At 39.3% G+C, this 18859-nt stretch overlaps 1 protein-coding gene across 3 annotated transcripts in view; it reads right to left on the bottom strand.

Annotated features, from left to right (window-relative positions):
* The window catches only part of LOC147302397 (interleukin-1 receptor accessory protein-like 1-B), a 346491-nt gene that overhangs the window by 205156 nt on the left and 122476 nt on the right, over positions 1–18859 (bottom strand). For all 3 annotated transcript variants that reach the window (XM_086282654.1, XM_086282652.1, XM_086282653.1), the window contains one exon: positions 16785–17064. In XM_086282654.1, coding sequence (XP_086138780.1) covers positions 16785–17064 — 280 coding nt within the window. The remainder of the gene's footprint in view (positions 1–16784; positions 17065–18859) is intronic.

The following is an 18859-nucleotide window of genomic DNA, read 5'->3' as shown; positions in this document are numbered from 1 at the left end:
ACAGTCGGTTGGGGAGGGAGAGAAGGCAGGGAGTGGGGAAGAAAAGTTGGCGGCGGTGCCAAAGCGACTGTGCTTGGGGAATGGTATTTCTGACATTTGTCTGGCAGATAAAAACCACCATCAGATATGAGGAAGAGAAGGTCAGTGTCCCTGCTATCAGATGGCGATGGTTTGGCATGTTGTTTGATGACTTCCTCCTCTCAGTGTGGTCCAGAACAGCCAAGAGGCTGGGCACACGGGGAGACATGCAGACTGGGAGGATGCAACTACATAAAATCCCCCAAAATGTGATGCTTGGGTACAATTCTGGTGTGGAATAAAACTCAACTGCAGTTGAATGAATAAAACATCTAACAGTATGTTGAACACGTTTTGCAGTTCACTATATACATCCTCCTAGATTGCCCTGAACAGTCCTGCGAAGCGCAACAACTGAATGTAGAGCTCTTGTACAACAAATTTACCACAGTGCTGGATTAATCCAGCTGCACTGAACATGCAAAACAACAACCAAAGGGAGACAGCCAGCTCCAGAATGCCCTTTGATTACCAGACTTTCACACAAGGCTTAACACTTCAGACCTCCATTAACCTCGGAATCAGAAAGTAACACCAGATGTGACCCCGGCCTTCTTTCTGAATGTAAAACACAGGCTAGCTGTCAGAACAGTGAGGTCTGTACCTGCTGGAGGGGGTCTCAGGGAACCCGTACCTTCCAATAGTAACACAGATTTAAAGCAACATAAAAATATCACCACCTGTGTAACTGTAAGACATTCCCATTTTATTTATACGTTTATGCAACTCCTAAATAATTTATATTTATGGGTTATGTCAGGTGCTTCACATGATTTTGACTCCATGTTTGTATTTGAGGCAATAACGTGGCATCCTGGAGGAGAATACCCACCTATCACACTGCTTCTTCTCGACGTCTTTAAAAGTCTGTCACATAAAGCACCATTTGGAATTCCTTTGTAGCCGGAAGGAGAAAAAGGTCTCCTCTGCCCTCCTACTATGGAACCTCCTCCAACAGAACTCCTTGGCCTTCACTGAACTCATTTACCACCAGACCCAACACTGCAATCACTGCCACTGCTGCATCACCATTACAGTACCACACAAACTTCAACCCTCTCTTAAAAAAATAGACACCCACCAAAGGTGATGTATGCATATTTGAAGCTTGACTGTTTTGCTCATATCTCTATAAATTGTAGCACTTTCTCACGGTAGAATTTTCTCCTAAACTTAGCTCTGGAACTCTCTTTGAGAGTGTATCAATAAGAGATTCACACGCAGGGCGGTAAAGACAATTTTCTCTCACTATATTGCCAGACAAATGGTAGTAGGTTAGATTATGTAATAATTCTGCATAATAATTTCTGAAGCTATTTCAGCACAATTTCCATATAACAGTCAACCTCTCGTTTTGCTCTCTGTAGCCAGGAGCCATTTGAGCTCAGCTTAATCAAATGCAATCGAGTGTGGGACAAATGTCCAATCAGAAGCCGTGTGAAGGGCAGGCAATGAAATTGACTTGAACTGAAATGTTTGCACATGGTGAATTAAACTGATATTCCAATTTTTACAAAAAAACTCAACATACCCAATAAATATATGTAGCGCCAGTTTTTCTTTATTGCTAAGCGAAATAAGGAAAAAAAACACTCATCAAGAAAAAAAACGAGGCATCTCAAATCCCCATTTACCAGCCACTCCATCAGGTATTAATATTCAACTGTTAATGCAACTGATAACCCCAAAATTTGGTCAGCCAATCACATGGCAGCAAATCAACTTGGACATGAAGACATGGTCAAGACAACCTGCTGAAGTTCAAACCGAGCATCAGAATGGAGAAGAAAGGTGATTTTAGTGACTTGACATGGTTGTTGGTGCCAGATGGCCTGGTCTGACTATTTCAACTGTTGATCTACTAGGATTTTCCCACACAAATCTAGATCAAACCTTGAAGCAGATGGGCCTCACCAGATTCATGAAAGCATGAATCCATCCTGACTTGTATCAATTGTTCAGGCTGCTGGCAGTGATGTAATGCTGTGGGAGAGGTTTTCTTGGCAGATTTTTTGAGTATTGTTGCTGACTATGTCCTTTTGGACCACAGGACATTGAGTTCACTGTAACAATCACTAGACATCAATCCAGAGAGAAACTTAGGGATAATGGAGCAAATCTGCAGCAGGCATGCAATGCTATAATGTAAATTATGGACCAATTGTCAATTGAATTCAATCCAATTTTATTTATACATCACCAAATTACAACAACGGTCACCTCAAGGTGCTTTATGTTGTAAGTTAGACCCTACAATAATATATACAGAGAAAAACCCAACAATCATATGACCACCTATGAACAAGCACTTTGGCGACAGTGGGAAAGAAAAACTCCCTTTTAACAGGAAGAAACCTGCAGCAGAACCAAGCTCAGGGAGAGGCGGGGCCATCTGCAATTTGTTGGGCTGAGAGAAGGAAGACAGGATAAAAGACATGCTGTGGAAGAGAGTAGTGATGGGATTTCCGGCTCGGCTCACTAAAAAGAGCCGGCTCTTTCGGCTCCGAACCGGCTCTTCAGGTTGTTTTGTTGCTTTAATTTATTTATTATTAACAACAATATAAAATTATACACAAAAGGAATTACTAATGTAAAAAAAAAAGTGGTTTTATTTATATATGTTTATATATAAAGATATGCGGTGGCCCCTAGAGACAAAGCACGCGCAAACTCCAAAACACATTTCTAGCGTTAACCGAACTTCCAAAACAGAACTACCTAGATCACTTAAATTACACAATTGAAAGCATATGTGTATTGTTTGTGTATTTATACACAAGCACTCATATATATTCAAATAATTTAAAAAAAATGTTCATTTACCTGTTACTACCACACACCAAATCCGGTCGTTGGTACTTCCTGGCTTGTGTAGCCACTACACTGCGCCTAGCATCCTGGAGCACTTCTGTTGTCTTTTGTACGTGTTTTGGACTTTTTACGTGTTTTGAAGTTTGTACGTGCTTTGTCTCTAGGGGCCACCGTAAATATACTTTTATTTATTCACTCCACATAAAATGTAATAAATAAATTATATAATATAAAAACCAACTATTTATATTTCAGCTTTTAACTATTTAAATTTTTAGTTTTTTCCTTTTAAACAAATTTAAAGTGAAACAACACAAAACACTGCAAACCACAATACAATTGAATATAAATTAAAATATGAAAACAAAAAGAACATGCACATTCTCTGTCATATGGGCCTGCATGAATAAACTTTCTGAATTCTTTATCATCCGCAACTGAAAATAGTTACTATACCTTTCTAATGTGACGTTGTTGTCCCTGGCTCTCTTTCTCTCTCTCTCCCTCCCGCTCTGATCTTGTGCTACTGCGAGTGTAACGATAAGTGGAGGCATTTTGAGGGGAGTATCTGTGTCAGAGTGTAAAATGATTGAGGCGGAATTTTAAGATACTAACATTTAAATACATGCAGCAGCAAATAGCCTGATATGTTGAAAAAGTCTAGTCTTACAGAAAGATCTCGAGCCATTGGAGCCATTGGAATCACTGGAGTCAGATAATGTGTACATATGAATCAGATTCCTTTTTCTATAGTCTTCCTATGGGTTGATGAAACCATTCGCTGAAAAATTACTAACAAACAATCTCTAAAGCAAGAATCTGAATAGGGATCATTGCAATGAAAAATTATACACCGAAAACTTTTAAACAGTTTTGGGATTTTGAATGCCTTTTCTCCATACATGAAAGTCTATTACTAACCAGGCCCTGGCCCCAAAATGGTTTCAAGTGCACACTCCTCTTTGACACTGCCATTGTATCACCAGACAGCCTCAGTGAATACCTGGCAAAGTTCACACAGCCACATCAAGGCTGAATAAAGCACAGTGTGAAAGGTGGCCTGAGCCCAAACAGCAGCCCATACATCATCAGACAATGGCTGTTGGAAAATATCCTCAACTAAACCACATAGAGCCAACTAAAAGGCTGTCCAAGCACTGTCGACAGAGCGGTCTCTCTCGCTCTATACAGGTGTACAAAATAGTGAATATAGGGGAGCATCATCAATAACCCCTGGCTGGTGGATGAAGCAGCTTGGCCAATCCATATCACACAATTAACTAAAACTCCACCTGGGTGCTGAGAATAACTGCTGCCAGAGTTTTGGCACCAACTCTCTTATAACCTCTCAAAGTTGTAGTTTGGAAGATGCTTTTTTTTTGTTTGTTTCCATCAGTCACCGCTGTGGTGTGACTGTGCATTTCTTGGATAATTTGTTGATAAAGTTTATCGTAGAGCTTGTTCTCATATACTTTTTACTGTGCTAGCAGCTGAAACTGTCTGATGGTTTGCCAAACAGCTCAACTAAAGGTGGGATTTTTATAAATTTCAGTCTTAGAGAAGGAATATGACTTTGGCAATCTTTCATATAACACCATCTGCAGTTTAAATAAACCTGCAAACCACATTACTTTTCCATAGAGCATTTTGTGTTTTGTGCTATGTTAGCTCTTAGCATTGTAATATTCGCCATCTTCCATTCAAAATACAGATGACAGTGGAAGTCTGTTAACAACCAAAACAATCGCCAACCAGTCTGGGAAGACAACATTTTTTTCTAACAAGATACAATTACCAGGGAAGATCAATCACTGGTTTCTAGGCCTGTGTGACGAGGTGTTTAGCAACTGATTTTAGAGGAACAGCCAGCAACCATTTGCAACTATTAGGGAATAATTTTTTTTCCTAGCAACAGGTGATCACCGGGCAGTTCAGCTTTCATAAATGGACAATGTGTGCTAATTCTACTTTTCTACTTTGGCAAAACCATGATCAGCTATTAAAAATCAGCTTTGTTATCATAAAAATAACAGCTTTTTCCACTACCTTCTCATTTTTGACCTACAAATAGCTCCCACTGAATAAAAAAAACCCCCAATGAAGTAAAACCTGTTGTGAAATGAAATCTAGAGCCGTTACACATCTTTTGAAAACTGAATCTAACAACCCGTGGGTGAAGCAGGTATTAATTATCATTAATTATTGTATTTTTTCAGTGTTTGATAACAGTTTTAGCAAGATTTAATTGGAACATATATTCATTCGACAGTACGCCATCTCAAATTGAATTCCAAGAATAACGCTTCATCGGGACATCAGTGTTCACGGCTCAGCAAAGATATTCTACAGAGCCAAAGCTAACTGATCGACTCCTGCCAGGTAGGTTATAACACAAACACCATCCTTATATTATACATCACCCATAACCCCTGGCAGTACAAACCGTCCCTGCTGCTTCTTAGTCTAGCGTCTCTCATTGGCTTTGACAGCTGGGCTGGATCAATTGGACAGGCCCTGACTGGGGCTGAATGACAGAGTGTTCCAGACGGCCCATTCTGACTGTCACTTCCCTGAGAGATCACCAGCCACTCCTGCCCACGAATACTAATACAGCCAACATGGCTGCAGCCTGGGACAGTTGGGAAAAGATTTTGAATGTGCACAGTGTTGGTAGGTACACAGTTGCTAGGTGTGTGTCTCACATGTGCAATTTAGATTTAAACAGGCACATGGAATTATCTTCCCCTCCATTTGCCCTTAGCTGGATACAGCCCAAGATCTGCAGGACATGCAGGAAACCCATTAATAAACCAGACACAGTGGCAGCGTGCCAGAGCTGGAGGATAGGGTGAAAGGTGAAACACTGGCCACCTTCTAAAACTGAGCCGAGGCTTTGATGCAAGATAGACTTTATCTCTAAATGAACATAAGTTTAAGTCAGATTGGCTTCACTTTGGACACCTTTAAGCCAAGTCCAATTTTAATATAAACTCTGTGACTGAAATGCACCTTCACCCCCTATAACTATTGCATGTGTCCATTTTGACACGTGCAATTCATAATTTTGGATCTTCAAGTCTAATGTGTTGATTTAAAACCAATAAACCTTAATCCTATTTCTTTGACATTGAGGCTACACCCACACAACCATTTTCATCGGACCGCCTTCTTTTAAGTATCTGCTGTACCTTAATGTATTTGCTGGCTTATAAACTTGGTAACAAGAAAAGAGTAAATGACACCTGACCCATATCAGTCATGATCATGAAGAATGTATGTGTCTAAATAATGTCTCTAATTATAACTGATTCAATTAATATAATTTTAATTTCTATCATTTAGAATTTATATAATTTACTGACTCTCCATTTTTCATGACTCACTGAAGAATATTTCCAGTAAACTGATTTGAATAATAAAACATTTAGACTGAGATGTAGGGTTTTACATTCTGTGCCTCACTATATGCCCCGGTGAAGAAAAACAAACAGAAACAAAACTGCAACTGAATAACTCTACATTAATAAAAAGTATAAAACTTTATATGTGAACAATCACTACCACACATCATTTAAGAAGTTACTTCCTTCTTTGATGTCATGAAAAAGATATGATACCTGAAAGTGAATGAGATAGCATCTTGGGTTATATCCAGTGGTTAAAGTAGGCTGGAACAATCTGGAATTACATATCAGGACCTTTTCTAGACGAGTAATTAAATCTGATAGGCAGGTAAATACATAAAAGAGTTCATTTTTGTTGTTGTGTGCCTAATCCTCCTGTTCCTTCCAGTCAATGCTGGTGATGCTTGCTCAGTCATAAGAAAATGACAACCAATATTCCCGCTTACACCCTTAAAGCGATCCATTTTTCATGTCGACTCTGTGATGTATTCACGGTGCAAGTGTCAATATTGCATTTACGGTACTTCAGCGGTAAAGTTTTTCAAGTGACGAGGTAATTTCAAATGCATCTTTTCAAATAGCCTCTTTTCAACACAAGCCTTTATTCTTTCAGGTTTGTTGCACACTGTGCCATGGTACCTAATGCAAAGTTACTGCACTTTCCAGGGAGGAAAATAAATATGTTATTGTGGGTGTAATGACACTCAGAGAAGGAGAAAGAAGTAAGAAAGGGAGGACCGGAGATATTCAAAGGCAAGGACTGCACTGTAAAAAAAAATTGTAATATAAAAGTATTTTACTGTGTATTTTACAGTTTTGTACTGTTCTCCTAGAATATCATTAAATTCACATAAATAGGCTCTGATTTTACATTTCAAATGTAAATTAACGTAAAATCACTGTAAATGTAATAAAACATAATTTTCTTGTTTGTTACATGTATTTGTCTGTACATATGCATATTTATATTGTTAAAATACATTCACAAATGCATCATAATTTCACATATATTTGTCCGTTATTTGAAAGATTGAACTGTTAAATTCAAATGTAATGCTATGGAAAAATATATAAAATGATTCGTATAAACTTTTTTTTACATCAAATAATAATAATAATTATTGTTATTTAGGGCGATCGTGGCTCAAGAGTTGGCAGTTCGCCTTGTAATCAGAAAGTTGCCGGTTCGCGCCCCGGCTCGGACACTCGGTCGTTGTGTCCTTGGGCAAGACACTTCACCTACCACCTACTGGTGATGGCCAGAGGGGAATTATAAAGTGGAATTATAAAGCACTTTGAGGGTCTCAAAAAGCGCGATATGAATGCAATGCATTATTATTTAAACCAACTGTTAACTGTATATTTCTGTACATTTAAGTATTATTATTCATATTGCAGCATTCATTGACCTTGTTTATAGGTAATGTCATTGTTTAATCGCATTAAAATGTTCCTAATTTAATGTTTAAAAGCACTTGAAAAAGGCAAAATCCCATGTAAAATTAGGGCAACAAACTGTATTGTCATTACTGAAAATAACCGTATTTTCATGAGAAAGTTATTTTCTGTTATTTTCTGGTATTATTTTGGTGCCCCAGCTGCCGGAATATTACTGTTTTTTTAGGATTTTGTTTTTACGGTGTGCCCACCAAGTGAAATTCGACAAACTGGGAATTTACAGCTTACTTTCAATCTCCCAATTAATTTGAGAGTTTTTAAAACAGATATTGGATATATAGCAATGATGAATTATTTTTTTGTGAATTATCTTGCAAAACAACTTGACGTAAATGTTTTCTGTTATTAATGGGTTTCCTGAAAAAACTGATGCACTGCAGGATAAGTGGGTTAGTTTGGAGTACTGTGGTGAAGTTCACAGTGCATCACTGAGTTGGACTGTTGCAGAGCAGAGGGTTGTCTTCATGGTCAGTGTGAGGTCAATTTAAATTTCAGGAGATTATGCTGACTAGATTCACTCACCAAATTCTACCTTTAATACTAACTTTATTGTGTCTAGGGTTTGGAAATTAGCCATATGACATAACAGCTCTAACATCTGCTTATATCGTGTCAAACTCAGTTAGCTAAATTCAAAAAGGCCCAAATCCACCAAATGCCAAATCCTACTTTAACCACTGATCATACTGGAGAGTGACCTATGTATAACTAGAAGAAAAAGAAGAAGAATTTGGAAACTGCAAACATCTCTATTGGACTTTCTTGGCCATTTTCAAGTTGCTTTATTGCTCTTGTTCCTTCTGTTTACACCCTCTTGTATAGCATAAAAAAATACTGTTTCATAACAGGCCAATCCAATACAGTTCATTTCTATTTATATAGTGCCAAATCACAACAGTCACCTCAAGATGCTTTATATTGGGAGGTACCCAGCAGTTAGAGAGAAAACCCCCAACATCTAGACAGCCCCTTATGAGAAAGCACTTGGCGACAGTGAGAAGGAAAAACTCCCTTTTAACAGGAAGAAACGTCCAGCAGAACTAGACTGAGGGAAAAGCAGCCATCTGCCACAGCTGTTTGGGGTCACCAGCCTGCTCTTCTGATGTGTGTCTAAGTGAACAAAAGGCGTTCTTTGGCACTTCTATCTTGGTGCGCTATCATTGGAAAACATATCTATCCAGTGCTGAAATCTAGGTCATAAATGTGATGATCTCACTCGATGCTAAAACACAGAGTAGACATTGGTTCACTAATAATCTCAACCTATGTTTTTCTATCTTCCCACCATGCTAGCCACAAAAGCTTTTACTTTCTCAGCTGTCAGAGCAGCACAAAACAGAAGGAATTAGCAAACTTTGAAACGCTAATAGTCTTAAAGGGGCGATCGTGGCTCAAAGAGTTGGCAGTTCATCTTGTAACCAGAAGGTTGCCGGTTCAAGCCCCGGCTCGGACAGTCTCGGTCGTTGTGTCCTTGGGCAAGACACTTCACCTACCGCCTACTGGTGATGGCCAGAGGGGCCGATGGCGCAATATGGCAGCCTCGCTTCTGTCAGTCTGCCCCAGGGCAGCTGTGGCTACAACTGTAGCTTGCCTCCACCAGTGTGTGAATGTGAGAGTGAATGAATAGTGGAATTGTACAGCGCTTTGAGGGCCCCGAAAAGCGCTATATAAATGCAATCCATTATTATTATTATTATTATAAAGAGACTTGCAGCACTTGCTGGGGAGTCTGTGTCCTTCAAGTTCCCGGACGGCTCATGTGCATGAATTTGTGTGTGCGTGAGTTTGTGTTTTGTGTCATGGTACAGTAAGTAGCATGCCCTGCCGCTGCAGATGTTTTTGCTCCGCACACGACAGAGTTCCTCGGGGTGTTACGTCTGGAACAGCTGAGTGCTGACCTCGGTTTCACACACGGCTCCACTCGTCTGCTCCCCTCCACTCCTGCACTGTATGCGTTGTGAGCATGCCTCATCATATTTCCTGTAATGCGTGTAGATATTTGTATGTCCACGCACATAAGTATGAATCCAAGAGAGTGAAAGAGACAGGCGTACATGCTTCGAATATATGAGCAAGCACATCTGTTGATGTTGGCCTGCTTTCACATACGCATCGGAGGCATTTTAAGTTCCTGTCAGTGGCAGCTTGTCTCAGGGGATTGGAGGAGTGACATGTTGTTTTTGTGCGTGTGTGTGTGTGTGTGTGTGTGCGCGCGCACTGGTGTATGATGATGCCCTCTGACACCCTTAAGTGCAGCTGAGCAAATACGCAGAAATGTGACGAGCGCAGGCCCGCCGCTAGATGCAGAAAGGCCAACAATGAGAAGTCACAGGGTATAATGTAGCATATGAAATGAGGGTGAAAAGAGCATATTTGTAAGAGCGTGTTTGTGCGCCAGCGCACCATAGAGAACGAAAGAAATAAATGATGAATAACTCCAAAATGCCACAAGAACATCCTTCCTACAGGCAATTTTATGTAACATTTAGTCCAGTTTTTCAAACAAATGACAAGTTGTTGTGCTGTGACACTTTGTGGAATTCACACAAGTCTTGAAAGCATGAACAAACAGGAAGATGAAAAACTTCCCAAAACTAGTGAGCAACCTGCCTTTGATTCAAAACGCGGTCGAAACTTGATGATTTGGATTGGAAGTAATTGTGTTTATCTACACCCTGCTAGCACATTTTCTCCAGCTGCTTTTCAGACTCAAAACTTCACAAACTGACAAACTTATAAAGATGTTCATGGTTGTTTTTTTGTTTTTTTTACCCAGTACAGATGTGTCTCTGTCAACGTGTCTATTATGCCACATGGTGTCCAAGCTGCTCGGAAATATATTCCTGCAAGACTTCCCTGGGATTTCTTTCACAGGGGCAATACACTGAGAAGCATCCTTCCTAATATCCTGTGCTCTTAACAGCTATATCAGCCTTTCACACTCATCTTAGTAGAACTGAGCAACATGAAAATTATATCAGTACAACATTTTTTGAAAATTTTACACAGCTGCACTTTATTTTTTCTCAAAAATTACCAAAGGCACTAAGACATCACCCAATGATTGACTGCCATTTTCACGGTATAGGTTTGTCGCCTTTTAACCAATGCTTTTAGGAGCCAGAAGTAACCTTATTAGAATAAGAGCTTGGCAAAACTTGGCAAGGAAGCTACACTCTTAAACTGTATGAAAATAGAGAAATACCTGCTAATTAGTGCCAGGTATGAATAAAATATTAGAATTCCCCTTAACACAACTGAGTCATGTATAGAACTGCTTTGACAGTCTTTTTAGTACAATTAACAACACACTAAGTCATAATATTTGGCAAATAATCACATTAAAATGTTCATAAAAAGGTTCTAGCACTACAAACACAACCAAAAGAACCCAGTTTAGTAACTCCAGCTGGCTAACACTACATCCAGCTGGGGAAAACAGTGGCTGGAGACAGAGGAACATTTGGTTCTTGGGTTGTGTTGCCTTTGAACTGGCTATTTTAAAAACGGGGACCAGTTCATAAACTTTGGTGTGTGGAGACAGCGATTTAACAGCAGTAAGATGGATTCAGTCTAGTGACTGAGGCATAAGTTTAAGTAAGAGTAAATGGAGTGGTTCCTATGTAGTGCTTTTCTACTCTGAGCACTCAAAGCGCTTAACACAACTTGCACATTCACCCAAGCACTTTTTTCTACGCTGTTTCTACATTCTTCCTACTTCGATGGATGTATTGGAGGGCAACATGGGGTTAGTATCTTGTCAAAGAATACTTGGCATCAATACTTGGATCAAACCACCAACCTTCCAATTAGTAGGTGACCTGCTCTACCACCTGAGCTACAGCCACCCCCATGGTAGGCGTTGACCTGTAAAAGAAGTCACACAGCTAATAATGCAACTTCAAGTCTATATGCAATTTAAACAGGTGAGAAATGGAAAAAAAATCAGCCTCTATTTAACAATAAAGGCCAAACCTTCGCATTGTTCCTGTTTGCGTTTCTTGTTAACTTTCCAATACATGTAACCCATTTTATTGCCATTCTTTTTTACTAAACTATATGCCATTTCAATTATAGATACTCATAATCAGTCGAACTTTTCATTAATTTTCATGTCAATTAAAAACTTAAACATCTAAAAAAAATCTAAATAAATTAGCAATTTTTAATTTGAAGTAGACTTGACCTCATTAAATCACATTTATTCTCATATAAGAAATAAATTAAATGCAAACATAAGCCCATAAAAAGATTATTTCTGATTCCGTCTACATGAGATCCTCTAGAACAATAATGCACATCATTCGTGGACACACTTGTCTCTATCAATACTTGTTCTGAGACAATAACATGGTGAGAGCCCGTAGCAGTGGGGATTCAATTGTTGCAATGTGCTCGAGTATGAATTGTATCCAGTGAGAGATGATTTATTGTTATGCTGAGATCCATTCGTTCTACCAGAGTGCTCTAATTCCTTAGGACCCCTCATGCTTCAAACGGTGAGGAACGTCACCTAAAAACACTGCCAAGTGTCTAAACCAAATGTGATATGTTAAACATATGCAAGCGCCGATCATCTATAGGACCCACGCTCCTGACACAAAGCAGAAGCAGATCCCCTGGCTTAGCTGTGGTAATTGGGAACTGAAATTAGTCACACTGACAGAACAGCTCAACAGGCTGTGACGTGGTTCATAAATCTATATCTTTACAACAACAGGAAAAACATGTTTCAGGTATCCTTTAAGGATTCATATATTATAGCTCAGAAACAGAACATTTTGACTTTATGGAAGAGCTGGGAACAACCTCGCTGGTAGCAGGTCTATGACTCCAGCTATATATTTACAAAGGCCAATCACATGACTCTCAAACATGCTTTCAGCATGTCACAATATTAAAATAAAATTATAAAATACCTTTGAACCCTGAAAACACGCTATATACATACAACCTCCTAGGCTAATAAAAGGAGATGCTCATCTTGACAGCTCCAGAATCAGCTCCAACAAATAATTCCCGCACCTTGTAAATCCCTATAGACATTTCAGGCTCCAGTGATACGAGACATAATATGGCTACGGCTGTTTTTCCCTAATAATTTTGGAGAAATAAGCACAATCTGCATCGAAGCTGCAACATTTACTCTTGAATAATGTATCTCCACAGCAAGCATCCAACTTTCACTCGATCTGAGGAAAGAAGGGCTGTAATGAAAACATCTGCATCGACTATGCAGTTTTTTTTTTTGCATGTTTTTCTATTTACCCTTTAAAAAAATACACTTTTCCCTCCCAGGACAAAACTATCCACAAATACATAACAATGGACTTAAAGAAGACACTAGATACTTGGTTGAGTTAGTTTACTGCAAGTGCTCTAACTATTTCCTTTTGGCTCGCACATCCATGCACTTTGCAAAGTGCTGCATTTCCACATTGCTGTTGACATCGACTGTATGTCTGCAAATTTTAACATTTCAAACTTTGAGTGGAAAATGATGCGAATGTGACAAAACCAAGTATGGCTAAAACCTCAGGCTGTTGAGCTCTATGAGTAAACAGCTTAGTCTTTAACAGTTCCTGCTCATGTGTTGTCCCTGTAGAAGCACTTTGAGGTTTCTTTCTTTAATCTCTGACACTAAACGACATGAAGGCAGCACACCGTGTGATATATGTGTGCTGATGAATCACAGTGTCATAACAAGTCCTGTGGGCCCTTAGCATGATGCCCCCCCGCCCCGAAGAAATTGACCTGCTGAGACCTGGACTTTAGAAGACCTATGAAGTTGCCCTGTGGTAACTGGCAGCAAGGAATTAGCAACACAGTCCACAAGTTTCAAGGCCATAGCAATATGGTTGTTGTCAAACTCACTCACATCTGTACAGTTTCCCATTGCAGTAACTATGAGATCCAGCTGATACATGTGCCAGACTTTTATGTGATAATCAACATTATCAGCTTCATCTTTGAGTTGTTATATTAGCTATATTTTCTACCATGTACTGCACAGACTCTGTTTAAATCAAGTATGAGGAAGCAATGTAAAGCACAGAATCCACTGCTCCACTATCAGTCCTCTGGGCTTATTATTGCGACTCCAATCACCAGAATTCACAGCATATGCTAACACCACACTATAAATCTTCTTAATTTGATGGTCCCATGTGGTCGATTTTGATGTATTGCTATGTGCCTCAGAACACTGCATGAACCCCAACATGCAAAATACACACACACACACAAAGAAGCACACACAGTATCCAATAACATAATCCTCCCAAGCCTTTTTAAAGCAGGCCCTTCCCCCAGTTAAAAGCCACCGTATGTCACTGTATAGAGCTGACTAATGAGCCAGTCAAGAGAAAACGCCCTTTACCTACAAGGTTAATAAGTTATTATTACATAATCAAGCATGTGCAACTCTGCACAGTATTCAGTCTATTCCCTCAATCCGACTGTTCTAAAACTGACAGTAAACACCTTGTGACAAATTACAAGTTGCTCTGTGTATTATATGTTTGGGGAGTTGAATGAAAAGTTATTGATTCATTTCACAAAAGGGAAGTTAACACACCACCATTGATACTGTGACCTCAGAAGAGCGTTCCTAACCTTCTAAGGGAAACATTTTAAGATCATCTCGCCTACAGGGTCAAATAGCAGTGAGTTTGTTATGGAAATTATCACCTGGCAAAAAGTCTAATCTCATGTCAAGTTCATGTCATATACGTCATCCGTGGCAGTGAGAAGTCTCCAACTTCATTGGACCACACCAGAATAATTTGGTAAGCAGAGTAAACCAGCCATAACCAACCGCATAAACTTAACTGAACTATATTTAAATGTTGATTATATTCTTTGTTGTGAAGCTCTTTGCAGAGGCGTCAGAAAACAAATGCCACATAAAAACATGAATTATGATTAGTTATCAAACAGACTAATAATTCATCCTAATCTTTATCTGATGTGGTGATTTGCTACTTTGCTACATCATTGTAAAGTAAACTTCAGTATTTCCTTATTGCAGTTCAGGTCATTACAGTCAAAAGCAGATGCCTCTGACATCTGTAGTAATTTAGATTTGAGGCCAACTTATAGAGGATTTTTAAGAGTAACACCGATATGTGTTGAGTCAAATATCTGATATAGTAATATGTGGCAATATTTTCTGTATCTTTCAGACACATGAATCAGATTTCCATAACATTAGTTGTCTGTAGTTTATATACTCACCTACGTTCTGCCTGAATGCTTGGATCAGGCTGGTTGTTGCATTTGTGGCATTTCAAACACGAGTGTTGGCAACAGGGAAGTTGCAGAGTGCCCTCTGGTGGACAAACTATCAAATATCAACCTTCACAACATAGCTGAAGGGTGTTTCTCCCTGTAACGTTAATCTATCAATAAATCAAACTTTCAGATTTGCCTTCAAACATTTTCATAATCATACATTGAATGCCAGAGTCAAGGAGAGCAGCAGTAAGACCTAAGCACAGAAATGACAGGTGGAACTGGGTTGCCAAGTGGCTTGGCAATTACGAGGATGTACTTTAAGCATGAATATCACACTTCATATGAGATTTAATAATTTGATGTATATAAAGGCATCAGCTAAGCTATCTGCTGATGTTATTTAATCATGCCTTTACATACAACTAAATCTATGGGATAGTTGTATTAAGAAAGAGTTGTAGTGGGCCAGAGCTAATCAATATAATTTTGAATTCCCCCAACTGGACCTGATCTCAGAGCTGCTTGTAGCACCAAAGCTGGCCTATAAATATTCCATTTCTGTGGCCAAACTTAAAGCTGAAAGTATTACATATTAAAGTGAACTGTTTCTCAACTCGACAACAAAACAGTAATAATCCGCAGAAAGCAAAAACGGCCAACAAAAGTCCAAAGAAATTCCCGCCGAGAGAAATCCTCTGTGATGGAAAAGTGCTCGCTATTCAGAACTATTGTTAGTTCTCTCCATGATGGGCAAATAAGTGTTGCCCTTTAATTTGGTTCTGAATGGTGCAGACTGGCGACAAAGCAACAGTACTCGTCCAAATCAAATCTCATGGCTCTACTTTCTGCGTGATTACACAATAACTCAGAGCTGACTGATTGCCTACCTCCTGAAAATGCTGCCAACGTCACTGAATAGAGAATGGCTGGATTGGTGCTGCCCGTTTCTATTCACGGCGGCTGCCACAGCAAAGGGGAGAGTGCTAATGGTGCTGAATAGTAATGGCTAGATACTCTTAGAATTGAGAAACACAAGGAAACCTGTGCTGAATGCAACTGCTCAAGAGCACATTATCTGTCATTCATAAAATATGAATGTTTCTGTGGATTCTACTAACTTCTAAAAGATTACCCTCCTATCTTTGATATGTTTCAAAGTTTCCCTTGTTCTGTAGGGGAAAAAAAGGAAAGAAATGGTTACGGGTGTCTTTCTGACTGACCACCAACAACCTTCATGTTAATGAAAACGTCTAGGAAGCCAGAAACTTTTACCACTTTATGGAACCCATAAATCAAACAGCTGTCTGCGTCCACCATCAGGCATGTGTAAAACGAAGATAGCAAGAGTCCCTTACGTTTCTTTTCTTTTATCTTCACTGCTTTTTCCGCTCGCACTGAATTTCTGTTCGTTCTCCTCGCTCAAAGAAAGACTAGTGAGGGTCGAAGAGTTATGCATTCAACAATTGCCCCTAATAGCTTAAAGTCCCCAAGAGGAGAATAAAGAAATAATTTAACATATAAAGTGAAGCAAAGGGACTTCGTACTGTGAGATGACACTCCGAGGACCAAGGACTAGTGCTCCTTTGGCCAAAGATGATAGACTCCATTAGAAATCAACAGGGGGGGACTTTCACACAGCTTTACTTGTGCCCACAGGGCTCCAGAAAATGTTATTTACCCCATTATTTATTGACACACTGCTGGAAAAATAATCCTGAAATGCAGGGAGGGTTTTCTTTGAATGCCATATTTTGAAGGTAAAAAAAAATAATCCCCAATTTGCTTAAAAAAACGTACCTTAAGACACAGGAATAGTATCCAACATCGTCCAACTCTGCTGGTCGGAACCATATAGCGTCCTCTTCTTTGCTCATCCTTGTGCCATCGAAACTAATGGGTTCCTCAAAGTCCCCGTGTCCTGCGCTTTTGTACCACATAAGGCTAAGTCCTGTGCTCTGTGCATGGGTGTAGTTGGCCCGAATATATCCATAGAATAAAGCACATTTAATCCTTACAGGTTCCCCCAGAAGCACTTTGTATTTCAGGTAGTCCACCGACCAGTCTGTGCAGCCTTCCACTGAAAAAGAAGCACAGGAAAAAAAAAGGGAAATTGAAACATGGATATTTTATGTACCAATTTGCATTATCACCAAGCACAGAAGTGGGGATTTGTTCTCGTGGACCATGTGCAAGCAGTCCTCGTATTACAATCAATCATGATGCTTGTTTCCTCCAGGCAGCACAAAATCGTAGCCCCTTTTTTGCCTTTCAAGTACACAGTAATATGAACACAAGTGGATATATATGCATGCCTTTGACACAAGGTGTCCTATAACCTGAAAAAAATGCATTCATGTGCTATTAAAGTGTTTTATTTCCACTGTGCCCCTTTGAATGTTAAAAATAACCCTCAACACAAGTTGTCGGCTCCAATCAGCGGTTCCTGCCTTCACCTACGGATATTTCCATATTTATATATTTAACTTGTGTGTCACTAGCGCACATATTGAATTGATTCTACCAGCAATAAACTCTGCATAAACCACCATCAATATATGTTTAAATGGCAGTGATGGCACTAAACTACATTTGACCTGAGAAAATTAGAAGCGGCTGTATGTCTGCATTCATTTCCGAAAGCTATCAGACTTTCCTCTTAATGGAAAAAAGTAACTTGTCTCATATTGTGCCGGATCGCATACCAGTGCTGAGCAATAGGGGTCTTCCTGTTAAGACATCTAACAAAGCCCACCAACTGTCAGTCAAAAAAAAGTTATGAAGATTAAATAGGAAAAGCATTATTCATGCAGAGCGAGCATTGAGGTGCTTTGGATTCCCAGACTTATTTTCCTTCTTAAGGTGTATATGAGATTCATGAGAAAGTCCAAATATCAAATTGATACTTAATCCTTGCCAAGCTCTTGCATACCAGTGAAAACTCTCTCTCTCTCTCTCTCTCTCTCACACACACACACACACACACACACACACACACACACACATATATATACAAAAGCAGCAGCAGAGTTGCTATTTGAGATTTTAATATGCAGGGAGTTATGTAAAAAGACAGAAGTACAGTAAGTACTCATCAGTGTGACAACCAAGGATTTGGCGAGAAAAATCTCAACACCGATGCTGATGACTTCTCAAAGCCACACCAGTCTTCGAGCTGGGGCTTCATTTTGACACGTGTACTGAATTTCTCATACTTGTTCTGCTACCATGTTGACAACACCGGGTATTTCTATTTGCCTGTTCGCAGACCTGCCAAAGTACTCCCCCAAAAAACTTTGTGGTACTTTGTGCTACAGCTGACATTTAGCATATACAGACTATTAGGTATCTAGTTCATACATTTGCTCAGAGTTTTCCTGCAAACAAAAAAAACATGTATATAGTATTTTTTAAAAACTGGACTTTAATTTACTTTAGCTGTTTTTGAAAACAGCCAAAAATAGCAATTAAATGACAAACACTTCAAGCATGCTAACTACATGCTGACCAATCACGATTGCATGCGTGATCACCCCCAAAAGCCTGTTTTGAGCCAGGAAAATCCAAAGACATTTTTTATGTATGTACTTATATATAGAATCACAAATCCATTGCAAATTCAAGAGAACACTGGACAGTTAGCATTGTCGAACTGACAAAAATTAACAGCTATCCAGGTACTCACACAAATACAGACAGACAGGTTTCTCTCTCTGAAAAATAAAAAAGTACCAATTATGCTTTGCAGCTGCATTTTCTGGAGATCAAAATGCAAAATTAGGGCAAGGATTGCTAACAAACAGACTTAAAGGCACACTGTGTAAAATCGAACCACTAGATGTCAGTAGATTGTAGTTTTCAGCCAACTAAGTTCT

This window comes from Aulonocara sp. 'chitande type north' Nkhata Bay, linkage group LG23 (assembly GCF_057382095.1).
Source record: "Aulonocara sp. 'chitande type north' Nkhata Bay isolate Kocher_YH1m ecotype deep benthic linkage group LG23, A_spYH_male_GT1.1, whole genome shotgun sequence".
NCBI classification, from domain to species: domain Eukaryota; kingdom Metazoa; phylum Chordata; class Actinopteri; order Cichliformes; family Cichlidae; genus Aulonocara; species Aulonocara sp. 'chitande type north' Nkhata Bay.
Note: the sequence above shows the minus strand (reverse complement) of the source record. Positions and strands in the feature narration are given on the sequence as shown.